The sequence below is a fragment of the Carcharodon carcharias genome, chromosome 21, assembly GCF_017639515.1.
Source record: "Carcharodon carcharias isolate sCarCar2 chromosome 21, sCarCar2.pri, whole genome shotgun sequence".
In the NCBI taxonomy this organism is placed as follows: Eukaryota; Metazoa; Chordata; class Chondrichthyes; order Lamniformes; family Lamnidae; genus Carcharodon; species Carcharodon carcharias.
Window position 1 is genome coordinate 15,536,986 of NC_054487.1, and position 20,435 is coordinate 15,557,420.

At 45.3% G+C, this 20,435-nt stretch overlaps 1 protein-coding gene across 2 annotated transcripts in view; it reads right to left on the reverse strand.

Annotated features, from left to right (window-relative positions):
• The window catches only part of large1 (LARGE xylosyl- and glucuronyltransferase 1), a 473,246-nt gene that overhangs the window by 146,006 nt on the left and 306,805 nt on the right, over positions 1-20,435 (reverse strand). For both annotated transcript variants that reach the window (XM_041215935.1, XM_041215936.1), the window contains exons 5-6: positions 5,081-5,204; positions 2,161-2,332 (exon numbers count right to left, since the gene is read on the reverse strand). In XM_041215935.1, the coding sequence (XP_041071869.1) occupies positions 2,161-2,332; positions 5,081-5,204 (296 nt within the window). The remainder of the gene's footprint in view (positions 1-2,160; positions 2,333-5,080; positions 5,205-20,435) is intronic.

Below are 20,435 nucleotides of genomic sequence, written 5' to 3' on the forward strand. Positions count from 1 at the left end.
CAGTTACTAGTCCAATAAAATAACTTTAAACTAAAATAACTACTGCATGATCGTGACTACACTTCAAAGATACTTCATAAAGCACTCTGGAACATCAGATGGTCCTGAAAGGCACTACAGAAATGCAAATCTTCTCTTTTACTTTTTTATATATAATAGCCCTTGTATGAAATTCTTCCAATTTCTGAGCCACAAGCCCTGTAACTATCCTATTCTGAACCCTCTCGATCCAAAGTTAGAATAGGTTATCACGACATTGAATCATAGAGTAAGAGAGTGCAGGAGGCTATTTGGCCCATCAAGCCTGCTTTTTGGAAGAGCAATCCAGCTAGACTCACTCCCATACATTTTCTCTGTATTCCTCCAATAATTATCTCCATTAAATACTCATCGAATTCCTTTTCAAAGATACTGTTGATTTTGTTTCCACCATTCTATCAGGCAGCACATTCTAGATCCTAACTACGAGTTTTGTAAAAAAAATTCCCTCATGTCACCTCTTGATTTTTTTGCCAATCACCTTTGATCTTCACTTTCTGATTATTGAGCCTAGTGCCATTGGAAAGTTTCTTTTTACTTATTCAGTCTAAATGGTACATGATTTTAAGCATTTCTATCAAATCTCCTCTTAGCCTTCTGTGCTCTAAGAGAACAATCCCAGCTTCTTCAGTCTATTTGTATAACTGGAATGCCTCATTCCTGGAACTACATATAGTCAAGTGTCTTCAAGGACTATTCTAACATTAGATCAAGGTTTGTTGCTCAGAGTTTCAAATCGATTGGGAAGCTTCATTGAGAAGTCAATAATCAATCATCGTTTTTCCTTCTCTGTTGTGCGCAGTGTGGGGGGTAGCTGACATTACAACTGTTGTGAACTATAAAGTCTTTCAATGTTTTATTGAATAGCAATAAATAAAAAAGTGGATGATTTGTAAAATTAAACTGGTACCAGCCTAGAAAATATTGACTTATTAGGGAAGCCGGTGGCACAATGATATTGTCGCTGACTATTATTCTACAGACCAGGGTAATGTTCTGGAGACCTGGGTTCGATTGCCACCATGGCAGATGGTGAAATTTGAATTCAATAAAAATCTGGAATTAAAAAATGACCATGAAAACATCTGGTTCACTAATATCCTTTAGGGAAGGAAATCTACCATCCTTACCTGGTCTGGCCTACATATGACTCCAGACCCACAGCAATGTGGTTGACTCTTAAATGCCCGCAATAAATGCTGGCCTAGCCAGCGATGCCCACATCCCATGAACAAAGTTTAAAAAAGGCACCATCACTGAGTGCGGTCTCTGTGTTCCTCTCTGTCCTCTTGTGCAATCCGCTCTCACTTTGCTCCACTGTACAATCATCCACCTAGTTGCTAAACTATGCCTTAAACCACTCCATTTTTCTGCCTCCCTCTTCTCCTTTAATACATTCTTTAAAACTTTTTGACCAACTTGCTTTAATATCTGTCTTGGTGACCATTTTGTCTAGTTACAGTCCGTTGAAGTGCCTTGAGACATTTAACTATGTAAAAGGTGCTATATAAATGCAAGACGTTACTGTGTCTACAAATCACTTTGGAAGTGAAATTAGTTCTGATTTTACATGCATGACAGAGATATTTTTCTTTATAATTCTCTCTCTTTTCCACCCCCGACCCAGTCTGCTGCATATGTACTGCTCCACATAAGTCAAGTACGCTCCATTCTCTCTGTTAATAATGTGAAAGCCCAGAGAGCAATTGTCAGGGTGGCTTTTGACCATTTAGGGCATCACAGTTTAGGTTCATCACGTTCTCAACCCAACATCCACTCATGCCTGATAGGGGTCAGTGGATAGCAAAAATCGATTCTACTCTCTCTAGGCAATTTAGTATTTCAGCTGCTGCCTAAGCTGCGATGCACCAACTCAGGGCAGACTGCGGAGCTATAAAACGCACATGCTATGCTTCAAGCTGAGTTCTCTCTAACCATTCAGAGTGGTGACATTTTCACAGCTGGAGATTGTGAACTGTTATCTGTCCCCTCATTCTCACCAAGGTAAGACTCTAAAGCTTCCATCTGTATCTCAAAGCAATTTGTCCTGCTTCAGAATTTATAGGGAGCACAGTGAAGGACATATAGATACACAGCCCCACACCCGCACCCACACACTACCTTTGAACTTGTGCAGCACAGCCCAAAGTTCAGCGATGTCTGTAGCAAAGGTGATATCTGTGTCAAGTACAATGACCCGTTCCAGAGAAGCAGGCAGAGTCTTGGTGAGAACCAGTTTCATTAGTCCATATATCCCTGAGTAATGCTTGTTTGGAATCCATGAAACTTCTGGCTGAAAGGCACATACATATTGGTTTAGATTCAGTTTGATTTTGAACCTGCATCAATTATAAAGAACACCCCACAGCAAATCCATTGGCACAAGTGCTCGGAAGGTGTACATCCATTGTGTACATACTGACATAGCTGGAACAACAATACCAGCTCAGTTAATCACATCAGAAGGCCTCTGTGGTTCCAGGTCTTGGAACAGTCTGCTATCTCTGCTGCTGCAGTGGACCGGAATGATTCAGCCTGAAGGACTGACTCCAGCACCACGACTGTCCAATCTACTTCAATACATTTCAGTTACACTATCATTTAAATCATAAGGGGTGGGAGGAGGCTTGTGTGGCGTATAAACACTGCATAGGCCTGTTGAGCAGAGCAGCCTTTTCCTGTGCTGTAGACTCTTAAGTCCTCACAATATTCCATGTTTCATTTAATATCATCTCCTCTATCCCCACTCTGACCCACCACTCTCAGTAAACTTGCTCCTCTGAAAACCCATTAATCATGTTGCCTTGCCAGGTTCACCCAGATCTAGGGTTGACAACCCTCCAGGATTGGCCTGGAGTCTCCAGGAATTGAAGATCAATCTCCAGGACACTGCTGTGTGTAACCCTGGAGAAAAATCATCGGGATATTAGGGGAGATTTTTTTTGACATTTTCTTTGAACATTTCTCTTTACCAGATGTAAAAATATTGAAAATGGTGGGGTGGGTGGGGAAGCTGTTTGGCTGATGGTCAAGCATCATCCAATTGGGGAATGAGTCTGTTTGCTTTCCAATTGGAGTAGGAAGGCAGTATGTCACAAAGATGGATGTGCTGGCTGACCAATGGCTGGAGCGTGGGTGTCAAGTCATGTGATGAAGGCTCCAGGAATACATTTAATCACAGTTGGCAACCCTAGCCAGATCCCGGCAACAAAATGGTCCTGATTGTAAAATATTGTCCTCCCTGAGATTTGACATTATTCCATATTTTATTCCTTGCCCTGCAGTAAAGCAAATCAATGGAATGCTCTTCGAACTCAGATTGGCCCAGTCTCCTTGCAACAACTGAGCTCAGGTAAAGTAAAATGATGAGTTATATAACCTTTTCTCATTCTTGTACCTGACCTTCATGTGGCAACCGCCCCCATCTGACTGCTGAGTGGACAATTGCAGGTCCCAACATCTGGTATTGCAGCATTTTGAGAATGATTGTTCATAAAAAAAGCTGTAGAATGACATTTGTGCATGAGAGTAGGAGTAGGCCATTCAGCTCTTTAAGCCTGCTCCACCATTCAATAAGATCATGGCTGATCTGGTTGTGGTTTCAACTCCTCTTTCCTGTCTGCCCCCTCATAACCCTGGACTCGCTTGTCAATCAAAAACCTGTCTAACTCTGCCTTGAACAAATTCAATGACCCAATCTCCACTGCTTTCTGGGGAAGAGAATTCCACAGACTAATGATTCTCTGAGAGAAAAAAAAATTCTCATCTCTGTCTTAAAAGGGAGACCTTTTATTCTTAAACTGTGTCCCCAAGTTCTACGAACGGAACATCCTCCCAGTATCTACCCTATCAAGTCCCCTTAATTGTTTCAATAAGATCACCTCTCATTCTTTTAAACTCCAGTGGGTATAGCCCCAGCCTGTACAACTTTTCTTCATAAGCCCTTCACCCAAGGAATGAGTTGCATGAACCTTCTCTGAATTGCTTCTAACGCAATAATATATTTTTTCAAATACGGTTCCATAATCCCTAATACATTTGTCTAACAAAAATCTATTAACTTCGGTTTGGAAATTTCCAATTGATCTAAGCCCCAATAGCTTGTTTAGCAGCATTTCAGATTCCCATTAATACTTAGTGTGTGGAAGTTTTTCCTGATATCACCCTTAATAGCCTCACTCTAATTTTAAGGCTCCCCCTTGATCTGGACTTATCCACCAGAGGAATAATTTCTCTCCATTGACCCCGTTAATTCCTTTAGTCATCTAAACATCTCAATTAGATCACCCCTTAATCTATATTCAAGAGAATACAGATTTAGTCTATCCAAGCTGCCTTCATAATACGAACATATGAATTAGGAGCAGGAGTAGGCCACTCGGCCCCTTGAGCCCCTCATGGCTAATCTGATTGTAACCTCAATTCCACATTTCCACTTAACCCCAATAATCTTTCACCTCCTTGCTTATCAAGAATCTATCTAGCTCTGCCTTAAATATGTTCAAAGACTCTACTTCCGCCGCCTTTCGAGGAAGAGTGTTCCAATGAGTCACTACCCTCAGAGAGAAAGAAAATCTCCTCATCCCTGTCTTAAATGGGCGACTCTTTATTTTTAAACAGTGATCCCTAGTTCTAGAATATATTGAATAATATAACCCAATAGCTCTGGTATGATTCTGCTGAATCTATGCTGCGCACCCTCTAAGGCCAATATATCCTCCCTGAAGTGTGGTGTCCAGGAATGAATGCAGCTAGCTGGGGTCTAACCAGAGCTCTTTATAGCTGCAATGTAACTTCTACTCCTTTGCATTTTGTTGCAGTCCATTGGATTTATTAAGATCACAGGGCTGTCTGGGGCAATGAGAATCTAGCTGGGGTACTAAGGATGTTCCTGTTGGCACAGGACTGCTATCCCTCCAGTTCAATCCTTCTAAATTAAGCTGCTGGGACAATTCATCACTGGAAGTAGCTCTGGGCAGGGGCGAGTGGGATGGTGGAGGGAGCGTGAAGCTGGGGTAAGAAAGAATGAATAAACTCTAACCTTCAACTCATCAGCGTCATAAAAGTTGACAGTCACTGCCGGAACCATCCACGTCTCAAAGAGATAGCCCAGGATTTGCTTGGCAATAGCATCAGTGATGAAATGGAAATGCAAAGGGTTTCGCCTGAGGGAACACAAGACGGGAGTGTAAATAGAATGTACTGGTTGTCACTTCCTAGTCATTGATCAATGGGTTGGCTGGAACTTCTCAAAGCAAACTCTCATTGTCTTCCAATAGTCCCTCTGATTGGTTGTTTTGGCAATCAATAGAAAGAAGAATGGCTTGCGTTTACATAACATTTCATCTGAAAGATGGCGCCTCTGGCAGTGCAACACTCCCTCAGTACTGCGCCAGATTGTCAGCCTAGATTTTGTGATGAAGTCTCTAGAATGGGATTCGACTCGGACTCAAGAGTTTACAATTGAGCCATGAGTGGCGCTTGATAGATTTCTGATTGCTCATATATTTTCTTCTCACATTATTAGGATCAGCAGAACGATAGAAGTGGGTTTCTAGGCCTTGCCATGACTACCAGCAATGCCACTCTGCTAACGACAAGAAAATAAGTGCGATAGGACTTGTAATATCAGAGACTCATCTAGACAATTGAGAGAACAAGGCAGACAGTGTTTGTGGTTTTGAGGCCTCCTTTTTCAAAAGCCTGTGCACATCGATGGAGACAAGTGGAAGCGGAGGATGTAAGCGATTTCCAGAAAGCCAAGGATAGATTTATTGACAGACACGGCTATAGTGATCAAAAGGGCTAAGAAGCTGTGCCTTTTGGAGAAGCCTGATAGATAGAGATGATCGTTCCAGACCCTATTCAGGAAATTTGGACATGCGGGGCATGACTTTACGAGTGGTGGGGTTTCCTTCCCCACTGCTGAAAAAGTTGGCGTGGAATTTGTCCTCTGCTCTGACAGGCTGCCCCACAGCCACTTAACCCATTGAAGCATGCATGGAATTTATGGGCCTATCCACTTCCACCACCACCACACCATCTCCACCACCACACCCCCACAACCCCCACCTGTAAACTGAAACATTCTGCCCATGAGGATTTGGGAAAGTGATAATTAATATCTCGGAATGCGACACGGGTAACTAATCTCATGGAGCTTATTTGAGTGAGGAAAGAATTTCAAAGTTTTTTTTAAACTCACTGTCAAACAGGACTTAGAACTACTTAGGGCAGGTCAGTCGAGATGCAGGGCAGAATTTTCCATGCCCACTGGCGGAGAGTGTGTTTGGCGGCACGAGGGGACAATATGGCGAGAAGGCCAACTATCGGTCTCACAATGTCGTGAAACCAGTTTGCAATAGTCGGCTCTGCCCATCAATGGCGGGCCACGTTTCCCACCATCAGACGTCAGGAGCCTCGCTGTAATACATCTACATATCAATATAAGCCCAGCTCACCGCAATCATCCTTCTCCCAACCTGCTGGATCGTCCAAGCATGATTGCGCCGACATGTTTCACAACAGTATTTATAAAGCGTGCTGCACTTTGAGGGGAACTCAGAGGTGAGTGCACAATAATGTTGCGCAGCACTCGCGTGAGTCGCCTGTTGGACTTCAAGGTGTCACACATTCAGGCGAGGGCACAGGCACGTCGCAATTTCCTGGCTGGCTGACGGTGCAGTGATGAGGCAAGGGCTACCCTGCGGTTGAGGCGAGCTGTGGGGGCAAGATCTGCCCTGCGGTTGATGGTAGTGCACAAGCACATGCAGGGTTGAGGGGGTGGGGTAAGGGGAGGAGGAGGGAAGCGGCCATGCATTAGGGAAATCTTGCATAAAGTGACCATTGCTCCAGAGCTGAGAATTCGGACGCAGCCAGATTGACATGTGTGGAGTCAGGCCTCGAGCTTATCTGCCCGCTCAAGCAATGCAGAGACATCGAATTGCCACCAAATGCTTTGAGCTTTTCAACCTTCAGAAACAGCCTGCAAACTAATGAGCATTTTAGTGAATTGCAGAACAATTGGAAGACTGGGCACGTTGTACAATCTCCTCGCTAAAGCTGGCCATGGAGCAGTCACTGGCGGAGGTGCTCACAGCCCCTTGCAATGTCAGCATCCCGGTTTGGACCAGTCTCCCCCATGGTTCAAGCTAACAGTGCGGCCTTGCAGTGTGGGTTAAAAGAATGCCTGGGCCTGGGCTGAGAGCACTGCAGGCAGTCCAGTGGGCGAAGCTGCCGCCAATTGGTCAGGTGGAGTGGGGCGGAAGTGGGGTCTCAGGCAGCCATACAGCACACTAAATTCTGGCCATCCAAGTGGTGGCCAGCACTGTCTGGGATGCGTTATGGGGCCTTCAAGCTTAACCAAGAGAGATTCTTAGAACACCCAAGCTAACCCAGATCTCAGGTTTTCCACAGGTGCAGGGTGCCTTCGAGGACACTCACGTGGCATTCAGATCTTCGTTGCAACTAGTGGTCAACTACATCAACCGCAAGGGCTTCCGTTTGCTGAATGTTCAGCTGGTGTGCGACCACCACAAATGCATCCTGTACGTCTTCCAGGGTCCAGAGGCTGCAGGGATGGCTCCTCAGGACAAGGGCTACCCGCAGAGGACGTGGCTGATGACACCCATGCAGCGGCCTCAGACTGGAGCAGAGTGAAGGTATAACTAGGCTCATGCTGCAGCTCGCAACTTGGTGGAGCAGACCATTGGGATGCTGAAGATGAGGTTCTGGTGTCTGGACCAGTCTGATGGAGCCCTGCAATACAGTCCACAGAAGGTCATACATGCTGTGCCTTTTACAACCTGGCGCTGCAACAAGGAGAGGAGCTGGCTGAGGAGGAGATGGAGGAGCTGCACACCTCCTCTGATGAGGAAGACGTCAATGGGGATGAGGATGAGCAAGTCCACGAAGGTGACAATGACAGGGTTGAGGCCCTCGCACTGGCCAGGCGAGGCAGGTGCACTTGGGAGGCCCTGCTAGATTTGTGGAGGATTATGATGTCAGGAGTGAGGAGACGCCATAGCTCTTCAAACTGCATCTGTGAAGGTTTGACTCCATTCTGGCTGATGGTAGTGCACATACCCTCTGTGATAAGGCTCCTGCCATGCAGATGCAATGGAAGCCCTGATAGTCGCTCGATCGCAGGAGGATGATGGTGACATGCAGTGAGGACACTCCATAGATCTTCACATAGCCTCTGAGAATGTCTGACTCCTGTCTTGCTGAGGGCAGCTCGCTTACACTGAGAGATCAGGGTCATATCATGGAGAGACAGCCATGAAACTTTAAATGCACCTGATCCTTTGTCAGCCTTCAGCACCTGACCATTCAAGAGCACAGCGTCGCTGGTCACAGGTGATGAAGAGATGACAGCCAGCCCCACCTTAAAGGTGTTGAGAGAACACAGAGAGAATGATGGAACTCTGTGACACCTGCCCACTACATTCTGGCAGCAATAACGAGCACCATCGAGGTGCAGACATCACTAATGTGTCCAGTGAGTGTGAGGTAGGACCATCTCCTTGGTCTGAAGCCTGCACAAAGCACAGGGGGGAGGCCCTGGACTGAGACACCTGCCTTTATCTTGTGCAAGAACCAAGGTTTCACATGTGAGTGACACGAACACTGCTCATCAGAACAAGGAGCCATAGGGAGGGAGACATTCTTAGGGGTCTATTTACAATAGAGAACATTATGTACAAGTGATTAACACCCGTGCTAATGCTGTGCAACTACACCTTCTTAACCTTCCTAACCCTGCCACTACGTCTTGGTGCTCCCCCAACATCCACTGTGGAGGTAGAAGCAGCCTGCTGACTGCTACACCCTGTCTGTGGGGACCTTGACAGGCGTCCTCTAGAGGACCAAGACTTGGAAGGCCCTGGCCTGCTTTTGGGGTCCTGCTGTGTGGTAGTGGCACTCTGCTTGGCCTGTGGAGCTGGAGCTGCTGGGGCCACAACAAGAGAGGATTCGGATGGGCCAAACACTCCTGCAGTCACCTGGGTGGACGTCCCCGGGCGTGCACCTGCTGATCCTCCTCCCTATGGATGCCCGAGGGCCCCTGGCTGACTCCATGAGGAGAAGGCGTAGCTGGAGTAAGGTCGAAATGCCCCATATCCCTCTCATGTTGACAATGTTGGAAGCCAACTACGGCGTCAGTGATGGACTTTGGCCTGCTCAGCAGTGCAGGACCAATGTCATGGACCAAAGTCTCCATGATGGCCGTCATCCTACCAGCATTGATCTTGGTGCATTGGCATGCCATCTCTATCACCTCAGACTGAAGGTGGACGGACTCCTCCATCGTGCTTTGTAATCTGAGGAGTGCAGCGGACATCCCTTCCTGATGTTCCATAGCTTACCTTTGAAGCTCCAGCAACTGAGGTGTTACCGGGTCCAGAGGCTCATCATCTGACTCGGACTCAGCAGATTTCTGGCCTCCAGCAGCCCTCCGAGTGCCGGACACCTGGGGAGACCCTGCTGCCTGCTGTGGATCAGACAGTGTGACATACTCACCAGATTGTGATCCCGAGGCTACTCTAAAGCTAGATCCCACCAAGTTGTGTGTCTCTGCACTGGAGGAGGGTGTGGGTGAGCGCTGTGACGGGACTTCAGGGAGGGTGCCTTCAGATTCCTCTTCAGAGGTTTCTTCGGGGCTTGATAGGAGGCCCTGGGTCATGGAATCCATCAGCTGTTTCTCAGATCTGCATGCGAAAGCAAGGAGAGATAATTAGTGCATGGCAGTGGCCTATGAAACAGGACACATCACTCACAGCATGGTTTCTGATGGACGTTACACGGCTGGATCCTCACTTGGTACAGCACCGTCGACCTCACCATCAGCTCAGGAATGGCCCAGATATTCGCCGGCCAGCTGCATGATTCTATTTTCAAAGCCCATGAGGACCTTGATTTCAGGTATTCCTCCACCAGTCTGCAACCTCTCCCTCTTGTTGTGTGCCAGCTTCTCCTGCATGAATAGAGATGTAGAGTGTAAGTGGGAAGCCTGCCAGGCCAGATGATAAGTATGCCTGGCATGTGTGGGTGGCAAGTGATCCCATGGACAGGATGAGGACAATGAAGGTGCGTGTGAGAGAGTGAATGGTGGGGGTACCTTGAGCTGGCAGCAAGTGAGATCCCTGTGGATGTGTGATGGTTTTGTGAGTGATGAGAAGAGTGATTCACCCTGACGAAGAACAGAGGAGATCATTCGTCCTCTTGCAGCACCGGGTGGCTGTCCTCTTTTGAAGGGCGTTGGCCCTGACCATCGCTGGCACCACCTACCTCCCAAGTCAGGTTGGTGATGTTGCTGCCCCTCCTGCTGCCAGAGAGGGGGTAGGGAACATCATGACGGGCCTCCATGGTGTCCAAAAGGTGCTCGAGGAACACATCGCTAAACCCGGGTTGGGGGGGGGGGGGCTGCAATCTTCTTGCCTTTCGGGGCCATCCCTTCTTCCCTGCAGCAGTCCTGGGCTGGAAGCACAGACAGAGAGGCGTGTGCACAGCTGCACTTTAAGTATGGCACCCAGCGTGAGAAAGTGGAGAGGTGATGGCATGGCGGGCGAATGTAAGCCTGCGTACCATTGAAACGCCGTGCTTCCTGGGAATGCGTGGTTAATGAGGCGGGTATGGGGGGGGGGGGCGCGATACGGTGTGAAAAAGCTGCTGTCCTGGCCAGTGGGAAAAACGTTCTTTTTCCCGCCCGCTACTGCACTTAGTGCAAATCTGGGATGATTCTATCTGCAATGGCAGACATGGAAGAAGATATTTCATAATACTCAGCAAACATACATTCCAGTGAGAAAGAAAGAATATACCATCCATGGCTAACTAAGAAAGATAAATAGAGCATTGAATGGAAAGAAAAATGGATAACTCCGCAAGGATGAGCAGCAGGTCAGAAGACTGGACAGATATACAAAAACAACAAAAAATGACTAAAAGGATTAGGAGGTAGAAATTAGAGTACGAGGGCAAGCTAGTTAGAAATATAAAAACAGATAGTAAGAATTTCTGGAGCTATTTAAAAAGGAAAAGAGTAAGTAAAGTGAATGTTGTTCCTCTAGTGAGTGAGTTCTGGGGAATTAATAATGGAAAATAGGAAAATGGCAAATTAATTGAACAGATATTTTGCGTCTGTCTTCACTTTAGAGGATACAAATAACATCCCAGAAATAATCATGAATCAGGAGGTGAAAGGGAGGGAGAAACTTAAAACAATGACTATCACCAGGGGAAGGGCACTGAGAAAATTATCAGAGCTAATAGCTGGCAAGTCCCCAGGTCCTGATGGACTTCATCCTAGGGTCTTAAAAGAAGTGGCTGCTGAAATAGTAAATGCTTTGGGGTTCTAATTTTTGAAAATTCCCTAGATTCTGGAAAGGTCCAATCAGATGGGAAAAAAGCAAATGTGACTCCTCTGTTCAAGAAAAGTCAGAGACAGAAAGCAGGAAGCCACAGGCCAGTTAGCTTATCATTGGTCTTAGGGAAATTCCTGGAATATATTATCAAGGAGGTTATAGTGGGACACTTAGAAAATCTCAATGCAATCAAGCAGTGTCAACATAGTTTTGTGAAAGGGAAATTATGGTTTACTAATTTGTCAGAGTTCTTTGAGAAAGTAACAAGCAACCTGGATAAAGGGGAACCTGTGGATGTGCTGCACTTAGATTTCCAGATGCATCTGACAAGGTGCCACATCAAATTTTACAACACAAAATGAGAGCTCACGGTGTAGGGGGTAACATATTAGCATGGATAAAGGGTTGGTTAGCTAACAGGAAACAGAGAATAGGCATAAATGGGTCATTTTCAGGTTGGCAAGATATGACAAGTGGAGTGCTACAGGGATCAGTGCTGGGGCCTCAACTATTTACAAGTAATATCAATGACTTGGATGGTGGGGCCGAAGGTATAGTTGCTAACTTTTCTGATGACACAAAGATCGGTAGGAAAGTAAGTTGCGATACAAAAACAAAAACAGAATTACCTGGAAAAACTCAGCAGGTCTGGCAGCATCGGCAGAGAAGAAAAGAGTTGACGTTTCGAGTCCTCATGACCCTTCGAAAGAACTTGAGTTCGAGTCCAAGAAAGAGTGGAAATATAAGCTTATATTTCAACTCTTTCTTGCACTCGAACTCAAGTTCTGTCGAAGGGTCATGAGGACTCGAAACGTCAACTCTTTTCTTCTCCGCCGATGCTGCCAGATCTGCTGAGTTTTTCCAGGTAATTCTGTTTCTGTTTTTGTTTTGGATTTCCAGCATCCGCAGTTTTTTTGTTTTTATATATATATAAGTTGCGATATAAGGAGTCTCAAAAGAGATATAGATAGTTTAACTAAGTGGGCAAAAATTTGGCAGATGGAGAATAATGTCCACTTTGGCAGGAAGAATAGAAAAGCAGCATATTATTTAAATGGAGAGATGTTGCAAAACTCAGATACAGAGGAATCTGGGTGTCCTGGTACAAGAATCAGGAAAAGTTAATATGCAGGTAATGCAAATGATTAAGAAGGCAAATGGAATGTTGTTGTTTATTGCAAGGGGAATGGAATATAAAAATAGGGATGCTTTACTACAATTATACAGGGAACTGGTGAGGCCATGTCTAGAGGAGTGTGTACAGTTTTGATCTCCTTATTTAATAATTGCATTAGAGGCAATTCAGAGCAGGTTCACTTGACTGATTGCTGGGATGGGGAGTTATCTTATGAGGACAGGTTGGACCTGTGTCCATTGGGCTTTAGAAGATGGAGAGGTGACCTTATTGAAACATATAAGATCCTGAGGGGACTTGACAGGGTGGATGCTGAATGGACTTTCCCCTTAAGCGAGAGACTAGAGCTAGGGGACACAATTTAAAAATAAAGGGCCTCCCATTTAAGGTGGAGATGAGGAAAATTTATTTTCTCTCAGAGAGTGGTAGAGTCAGGGTCAAAGAATATTTTAAAACAGAGCTAGATAGATTCTTGACTAAAGGGTATCAGGGGTAGGCACAAGTGGAATTGAGGCCATAATCAGATCTGCCATGATCTTAACGAATGGTGGAGCAGGCTTGAGGGACCGAATGGTCCATTCCTGCTCCTAATTCATATGTTTGTATGTATGTACTTGCGTTTTGGTGTCATAGCTGATGCATGCATTGGTATCATGTAATGGGTGGGGCAAACATGGCTGAGCCTGATTGTCATTTCTGAATTCTGAGGAAGGGAGGAGCGGCAAGAGGTTTCACAGTTAGGAAAAGTCAGGCTCCTGTATCAATCACTTGGTTCTGCTCTGAAGTTTTGAACAGAGGGAGAAGGGAGTCAACCATTTAGGTGGCGCAAACCTAGCTCTGCGCCTCAGCCCAACAAGCTATTGATCTGCTCACATCTTGCGGCCCTAAATTGTAACATTATCACAATCAGCGCCAAAAACTGGCTTCTTTAAACAAGAGCATTCACCGGGAGCAGGCCTCAGCAACCTAAGACTTACACTCACATGGATGACCACAGCAATTTGCAACTCCACCAAAAGAATAATGGCACCAGCCACTCTGTAGGTGACTGCTGCCATGTACTCTATCCAAATGCAAGTGGCCTCACCTTGATAGCTGAGGAGTAAACTGCTGGCACCAAGCTGGTGCCTCGCGTTTGTGCCCATTTTTAATTCATCTGAAAAGAAAGATTTACATTTATACGGTGCTTTTCATGATCGCCAGGTGTCTCAAAGTGCTTTAGAGCCAATGAAGTCCTTTTGGTTTTGAAGTGTAGTCGCAGTCATAATGTAGGAAATGCCTTTTCATTTGGAATTTGGGGTGGGAGAGGGTAAAACTGAGTCCCTGTATCCTGGTGCAAGCATTCGCTTCCTCGATGAGATGGGTCGGCTGATTCCAAAAGGCGATAAAATAAATTAGTTGCGACACCGAAGAGAGCTGTGCCTCTCCCCTGGGGAAATTTTAAATCTCGAATGTCAAAATTAAAGGCAAGCACCAGAAAAAAATAAATCCTCTGGAAAAGTTGCTTGGGTTTCCACAGTGCCTTATGAAAGCTAGAGAATCAAGTCAGGAAAAGCAGGGTTTAAATAGAAGCAACATGGCAACTAATACTGACTTGCTTTTGACTGCAAGTTGGGACTGAAACCAAGCTCATTCGTATTATGTTCCAATTCTGCAATCTCACTGGAAGGCCCATTATCTTCAATGAAGAAACAAGAAACTGCTTTAGTCTGATTTGGGGCTGCTTCTATTTCTGAAATTGCGCCAGGAAATATTTAAAGAACTCATGGAATTAAAGGGACAGTAACAACATGGATAGGAAATTGGCTGAGTGACAGGAAACAGATTGTAGCAGTTAATGGATGTTTTTCAGGCTGGAAAAAGGTTTTTAGTGGAGTTCCCCAGAGGTCAATATTGGAATCCTTTCTTTTCCTGATTTATATATAATGGCCGAGCCCTTGATGTACAGGGCACAATTTCACAATTTGTGAATATGAAACTTGAAAGCATTGTGACCTGTCAGGAGGATAGCATAGAACTTCAAAAGGACATAGACAAGATGATGGAATGGGTGGACAAATGGCAGATGGAATTCAATGCCGAGAAGCGTGAAGTGATTCATTTTGGTAGGAAGAATGCGGTGAGACATTATCAAATAAAGGGTTCAAAAGTCTAAAAGGGGAGAAGTGCCGGCCCCATCCTGCACTCACTCTCCATCCAGCATAGGCTGCTGGCTAGTGATAAGCAGTAGAAGTCCTGGATAATGTTCCTCCTCATCATTGCTCAAGGGGACCAAGACCGATAGCAGGCTGGCTGCTATTGCCCTACAATCAGCTAATTGGGAAGAGGTCGAAAGTGGAAACTGGAAGTCTTCTTAATTTGACTCAATCAGTCACTCAAGAAACTCAATCCAGCGATGAGGGCAGTGCTGGGGAGGGATGTGATGCACCATTTTTGTTTGGCCTGCGAGTGAAAAAGGTGGTGTCACTTTTGTCACCTTTGACCCAAGCAGCATCACGCTTTGAGTCACAATGTCCTGATGATGAGGCAGAGAGGTGGCAGAGAAGGGAAGAGAAGGAAACAAATCCTGCAATCCGGATCCCACTACCTCGTGGGGTATCCTGTCCCTTGTGCCCAAAGATCTGCAGGTCAAGAATTGGCCTGTTCAGTCAAATGAAGACCCATGGCAGAAACTCATGATCCTGAGACATCATCCTTGAAGCGACAGACAGTGGATGACGCCAGCCCAATAGACTTTTCTGGAAATAAGGCAGTGATGAGATTTGAAAGCAGGATCTATAATTAAGTATTCTCCAACTATAGTGAACTTGGGCCATATATGTCCAGCAATGCTTCTGTATGAAATATTGTCAGACATAAACTTTAGGACATCTGTAGGCTCTGTCAGCATAATCGGCACTGGCACTTACACAACGCAGTGTCTGAACGTTATAGCCCGGCGTGATTTATACATTAAACATTGTGGCTTTTCATTGGAAAGTTACTGGAGCTTTTCTGGGTTTGAATTACGAGCGGGCTGCAATGTAAATTTTTCTCTTGGTAATAACAAGGCCACAGAGGCCATGAATTTTTCAGTGGAGAAAATGCAAGTCCTGCAAAAAAAAACACACACTAAAATGCTCATCACTATGTGTTTAACCATACCAAGGCTTGAAGCAGAGAGAGGCAGGGCACAGCTCTTCACCCTCCCATAATTGTAAATGCTCACTAATATTTTATGATAGGATTAGCCTCCAGATATGTTGATATGTGCTCTGTCGAGACGTTTGTCGTCCATAGTAAAAAGTACGTCCTTGGCTATCAGGTACTAGAGGGGAGAGCAAGAGGACTCTGGGACAGGCAGTCAGCAGCACCTAGAGGAGTCGGGAGCTGAAAAGGAGTGTGAGAGGAGTCGGGAGTTGAAGAGGAGTGCGAGAGGTGCCAGGAGTTGAAGGGAAGCGTGAGAGGAGTCGGGAGTTGAAGAGAAGCTGGGAGAGCAAGGGTGACTGAGGGAGGTGAGGAGGGAGCGAGGTGATCCTTTGAGTAACGTGAGTACGGCCGGGTAAGCATTTACTACTTTTATTGCTTGTAGTTTTTAAGGTCTTATTTTGTGGTTCATCATTTGTAGGGGCTATATTCTGTAACAACGAGGAGCAGGGAAGTAGGGCCTGAGAGTAATTGATATTAAGTATCTTCCAAAAGGTTTAATTTAATTTAAAGGGCTAAGTCATGGCAGGAGGGCTCAAAGCCATGGTGTGCTCCTCCTGCTCCACGTGGGAAGCCGGGCACATTTCCAGTGCCCGGGGCCAGCATATGTGCAGGAAGTATCTCCAACTGCAGCTCCTGGAAGCCCGGGTTTTGGAGCTGGAGTGGCGGCTGGGGACACTGTGGAACATCCACGAGGCGGAGAGTATCGTGGATAGCACGTATAGAGAGGTGATCACACCGCAGGCTAAGAGTCCACAGGCAGGAAGGGAATGGGTGAGCACCAGGCAAAGCAACAGGACTAGGCAGGCAATGCAGGAATCTCCTGTGGCTATTCCCCTGCAAAGCAGATATACCACTTTGGATACTGTTGGGGGGAATGGCCTGTTAGGAGAAAGCAGCAACAGCCAAATTCGTTGCACTATGGTTGGCTCTGCTGCACAGGGGAGGAGTAAAAAGCGTGGGAATGCAATAGTTATAGGGGATTCAACTGTAATGGAAATAGATAGGCGTTTCTGTGGCCGCAAACGAGACTCCAGGATGATATGTTGCCTCCCTGGTGTTAGGGTTAAGGATGTCTCAGAGCAGCTAGAGAACATTCTGAAGGGGGAGGGTGAACAGCCAGTGGTCGTGGTACACATTGGTACAAAGAACATTGGTAAAGAAAGGGATGAGGTCCTAAAAGCAGAATATAGGGAGTTAGGAAGTGAGTTGAAAAGTAGGACTTCAAAGCTAATGATCTCAGGCCACGTGCCAGTCAGAGTAGAAATAGCAGGATATATTGGATGAATACGTGGCTGAAGAGATGATGTGAAGGGGAGGGTTTCAGATTACTGGGGTATTGGGACCGGTTCTGGGGAGGTGGTACCGGTACAAACTGGACGGGTTATGCCTGGGCAGGACCTAGGATGTCCTAGGGGGAACATTTGCTAGTGTGGTTGGGGTGGGTTTAAACTAAAATGACAAGGGAAATGGGAACCTATGCAAGGAGTCAGAGGAAGGGGAATCAAAGACAAGAACAAGAGACATAAAGTGCAATAAGAAAAGTGATAGGCAGAGAAATCAAGGGCAAGAATCAAACAGGGCCTCAGTGAAAAATAGTGGGAACGGGACAAGTATTGTTAAATAGACAAGCCTTAAGGCTTTGTGCCTTAACGCAAAGAGCATTCGCAATAAAGTGGATGAATTAACCGCGCTAATAGATGTAAACAGGTATGATATAGTCGGGATTAGGGAGACATGGCTGCAGGGTGACCAGGGATGGGAACTGAACATCCAGGGGTATTCAGTATTTAGGAAGGACAGACAAAAAGGAAAAGGCGGTGGAGTTGCATTGCTGGTTAAAGAGGAAATTAACGCAATAGTGAGGAAAGATATTAGCTCCAGCGATGTGGAATCTGTATGGGTAGAGCTGAGAAACACTAAGGGGCAAAAAGCGTTAGTGGTGACGTTGGGAATGGCATTAAACAGGAAATTAGAGACGCGTGTAAGAAAGGAACATCTGTAATTATGGGTGACTTTAATTTGCATGTAGATTGGGCAAATCAAATTAGTAACAATACCATAGAGGAGGAATTCCTGGAGTGTATACGGGATGTTTTTCTGGACCAATACATTGAACCTACGAGAGAACAGGCCATCCTCGACTGGATATTGTGTAACGAGAAAAGAATAATTGGCAATCTCGTTGTGCGAGGCCCCTTGGGGACGAGCGACCATAATATGATAGAATTCTTCATCAAGATGGAGAATGAAGTCGTTGATTCTGAGACTTGGGTCCTGAATCTTAATAAAGGAAACTACAATGGTATGAGGCGCGAGTTGGCTATGATGGATTGGGAAACGTTACTTAAAGGGATGACGGTGGATAGGCAATGGCAAACGTTCAAAGAGCGCATGGGTGAACTGCAACAATTGTTTATTCCTGTCTGGTGCAAAAGTAAAACAGGAAAGGTGGCCAAACCATGGCTTACAAGGGAAATTAGACATACTATTAGATGCAAGGAAGAGGCATACAAATTGGCCAGAAAAAACAACAAACCTGAGGATTGGGAGCAGTTTAGAATTCAGCAAAGGAGGACCAAGGGATTGATTAAGAAGGGGAAAATAGAATATGAGAATAAGCTTGCAGCGAACATAAAAACTGACTGTAAAAGTTTCGATAGGTATGTGAAGAGAAAAAGATCGGTGAAGACATATGTCCCTTACAGTCAGAAACAGGGGAATTTATAATGGGGAATAAAGAAATGGCTGACCAACTAAATACAAACTTTGGTTCTGTCTTCACAGAGGAGGACACTAATAACATATCAGAAATGTTGGGGAACACAGTATTTAGTGAGAGGAAGGAACTGAAAGAAATCAGTATTCGTAGGGAAATAGTGTTGGGGAAATTGATGGGATTAAAGGCCGATAAATCCCCAGGGCCTGATAATCTACATCTCAGAGTACTTAAGGAAGTGGCCCTAGAAATAGTGGATGCATTGGTGGTCATCTTCCGAGATTCTATAGACTCTGGAACAGTTCCTACAGATTGGAGGGTAGCTAACGTAACCTCATTATTTAAAAAGGGAGGCAGAGAGAAAACGGAATTATAGACCAGTCAGCCTGACATCGGTAGTGGGGAAAATTCTAGAGTCCATTATAAAAGATTTAATAGCTGAGCACATGGAGAACAGTGGCAGAATCGGACAGAGTCAGCATGGATTTATGAAAGGGAAATCATGCTTGACAAATCTACTGGAATTTTTCGAGGATGTAACTAGTAGAGTTGATGAGGGGGAGCCAGTGGATGTGGTTTATTTGGACTTTCAGAAGGCTTTCGACAAAGTCCCACATAAGGAATTGGTGTGTAAAATTAAAGCGCATGGGATTGGGGGTAGTGTATCAAGATGGATAGAAAACTGGTTGGATAGAAAACTGGTTGGTAGACAGGAAACAAAGAGTAGGAATAAACTGGTCTTTTTCTGAATGGCAGGCAGTGATTAGTGGGGTACCATACGGATCGGTGCTGGGACCCCAGCTATTCACAATATATATTAATGATTTAGATGAGGGAATTAAATGTAATATCTCCAAATTTGCAGATGACACAAAGCTGGGTGGGAGGGTGAGCTGTGAGGAGGATGCAGAGATGCTTCAGTGTGATTTGGACAAGCTGAGTGAGTGGGCAAATACATGGCAGATGCAGTATAATGTGGATAAATGTGAGGTTATCCATTTTGGTAGCAAAAACAGGAAGGCAACTTATTATCTGAATGGCTATAAATTGAGAGAGGGGAATGTGCAACGAGACCTGGATGTCCTTGTACAGCAGTCGCTGAAGGTAAGCATTCAGGTGCAGCAGGTGGTAAAGAAGGCAAATGGTATGTTGGCCTTCATAGCCAGAGGATTTGAGTACAGGAACAGGGGTGTCTTGCTGCAATTATACAGGGCCTTGGTGAGACCACACCTGGAATATTGTGTTTTGGTCTCCTCATCTGAGGATGTACTTGCTATGGAAGGAGTGCAGTGAAGGTTTACCCAACTGATTCCTGGGATGGCGGGACTGACATATGAGGAGAGATTGAGTCTATTAGGATTATATTCACTGGAGTTCAGAAGAATGAGGGGGGTATCTCATAGAAACGTATAAAATTCTAACAGGACTAGACAGGGTAGATGTAGACTCCCGATGGTGGGGGAGTCCAGAACCAGGGGTCACAGTCTGAGAATATGGGGTAGACCATTTAGGACTGAGATGAGGAGAAATTTCTTCACCCAGAGAATTCCAACCTGTGGAATTCGTTACCACAGAAAGTAGTTGTGACCAAAACATTGTATGTTTTCAAGAAGGAGTTAGGTATAGCTCTTGGGTGAAAGGGATCAAAGGGTATGGGGAGAAAGCGGGAGCAGGCTATTGAGTTGGATGATCAGCCATGATCATAATGAATGGCGGAGCAGACTCGAAGGGCCAAATGGCCTACTCCTGCTCCTACTTTCTATGTTTCTATGTGCTTTGAGGCCAGATAGACACGATACAAATGTAATGTATTTCATTCTTCAGATCCCAAGAACAAATTGTTATTATCTCTGGTGACCTGTGGCCTTTCTGAGGGTGGGAGTACACTTAGTGTGGCACAGTGACAGGATAAACACTTTCAGATGAAATCTTCTGTCCATTACATTAATGAAGGTGTGAATATAGAGGCATTATCCTGTTTGAAGTTAATATT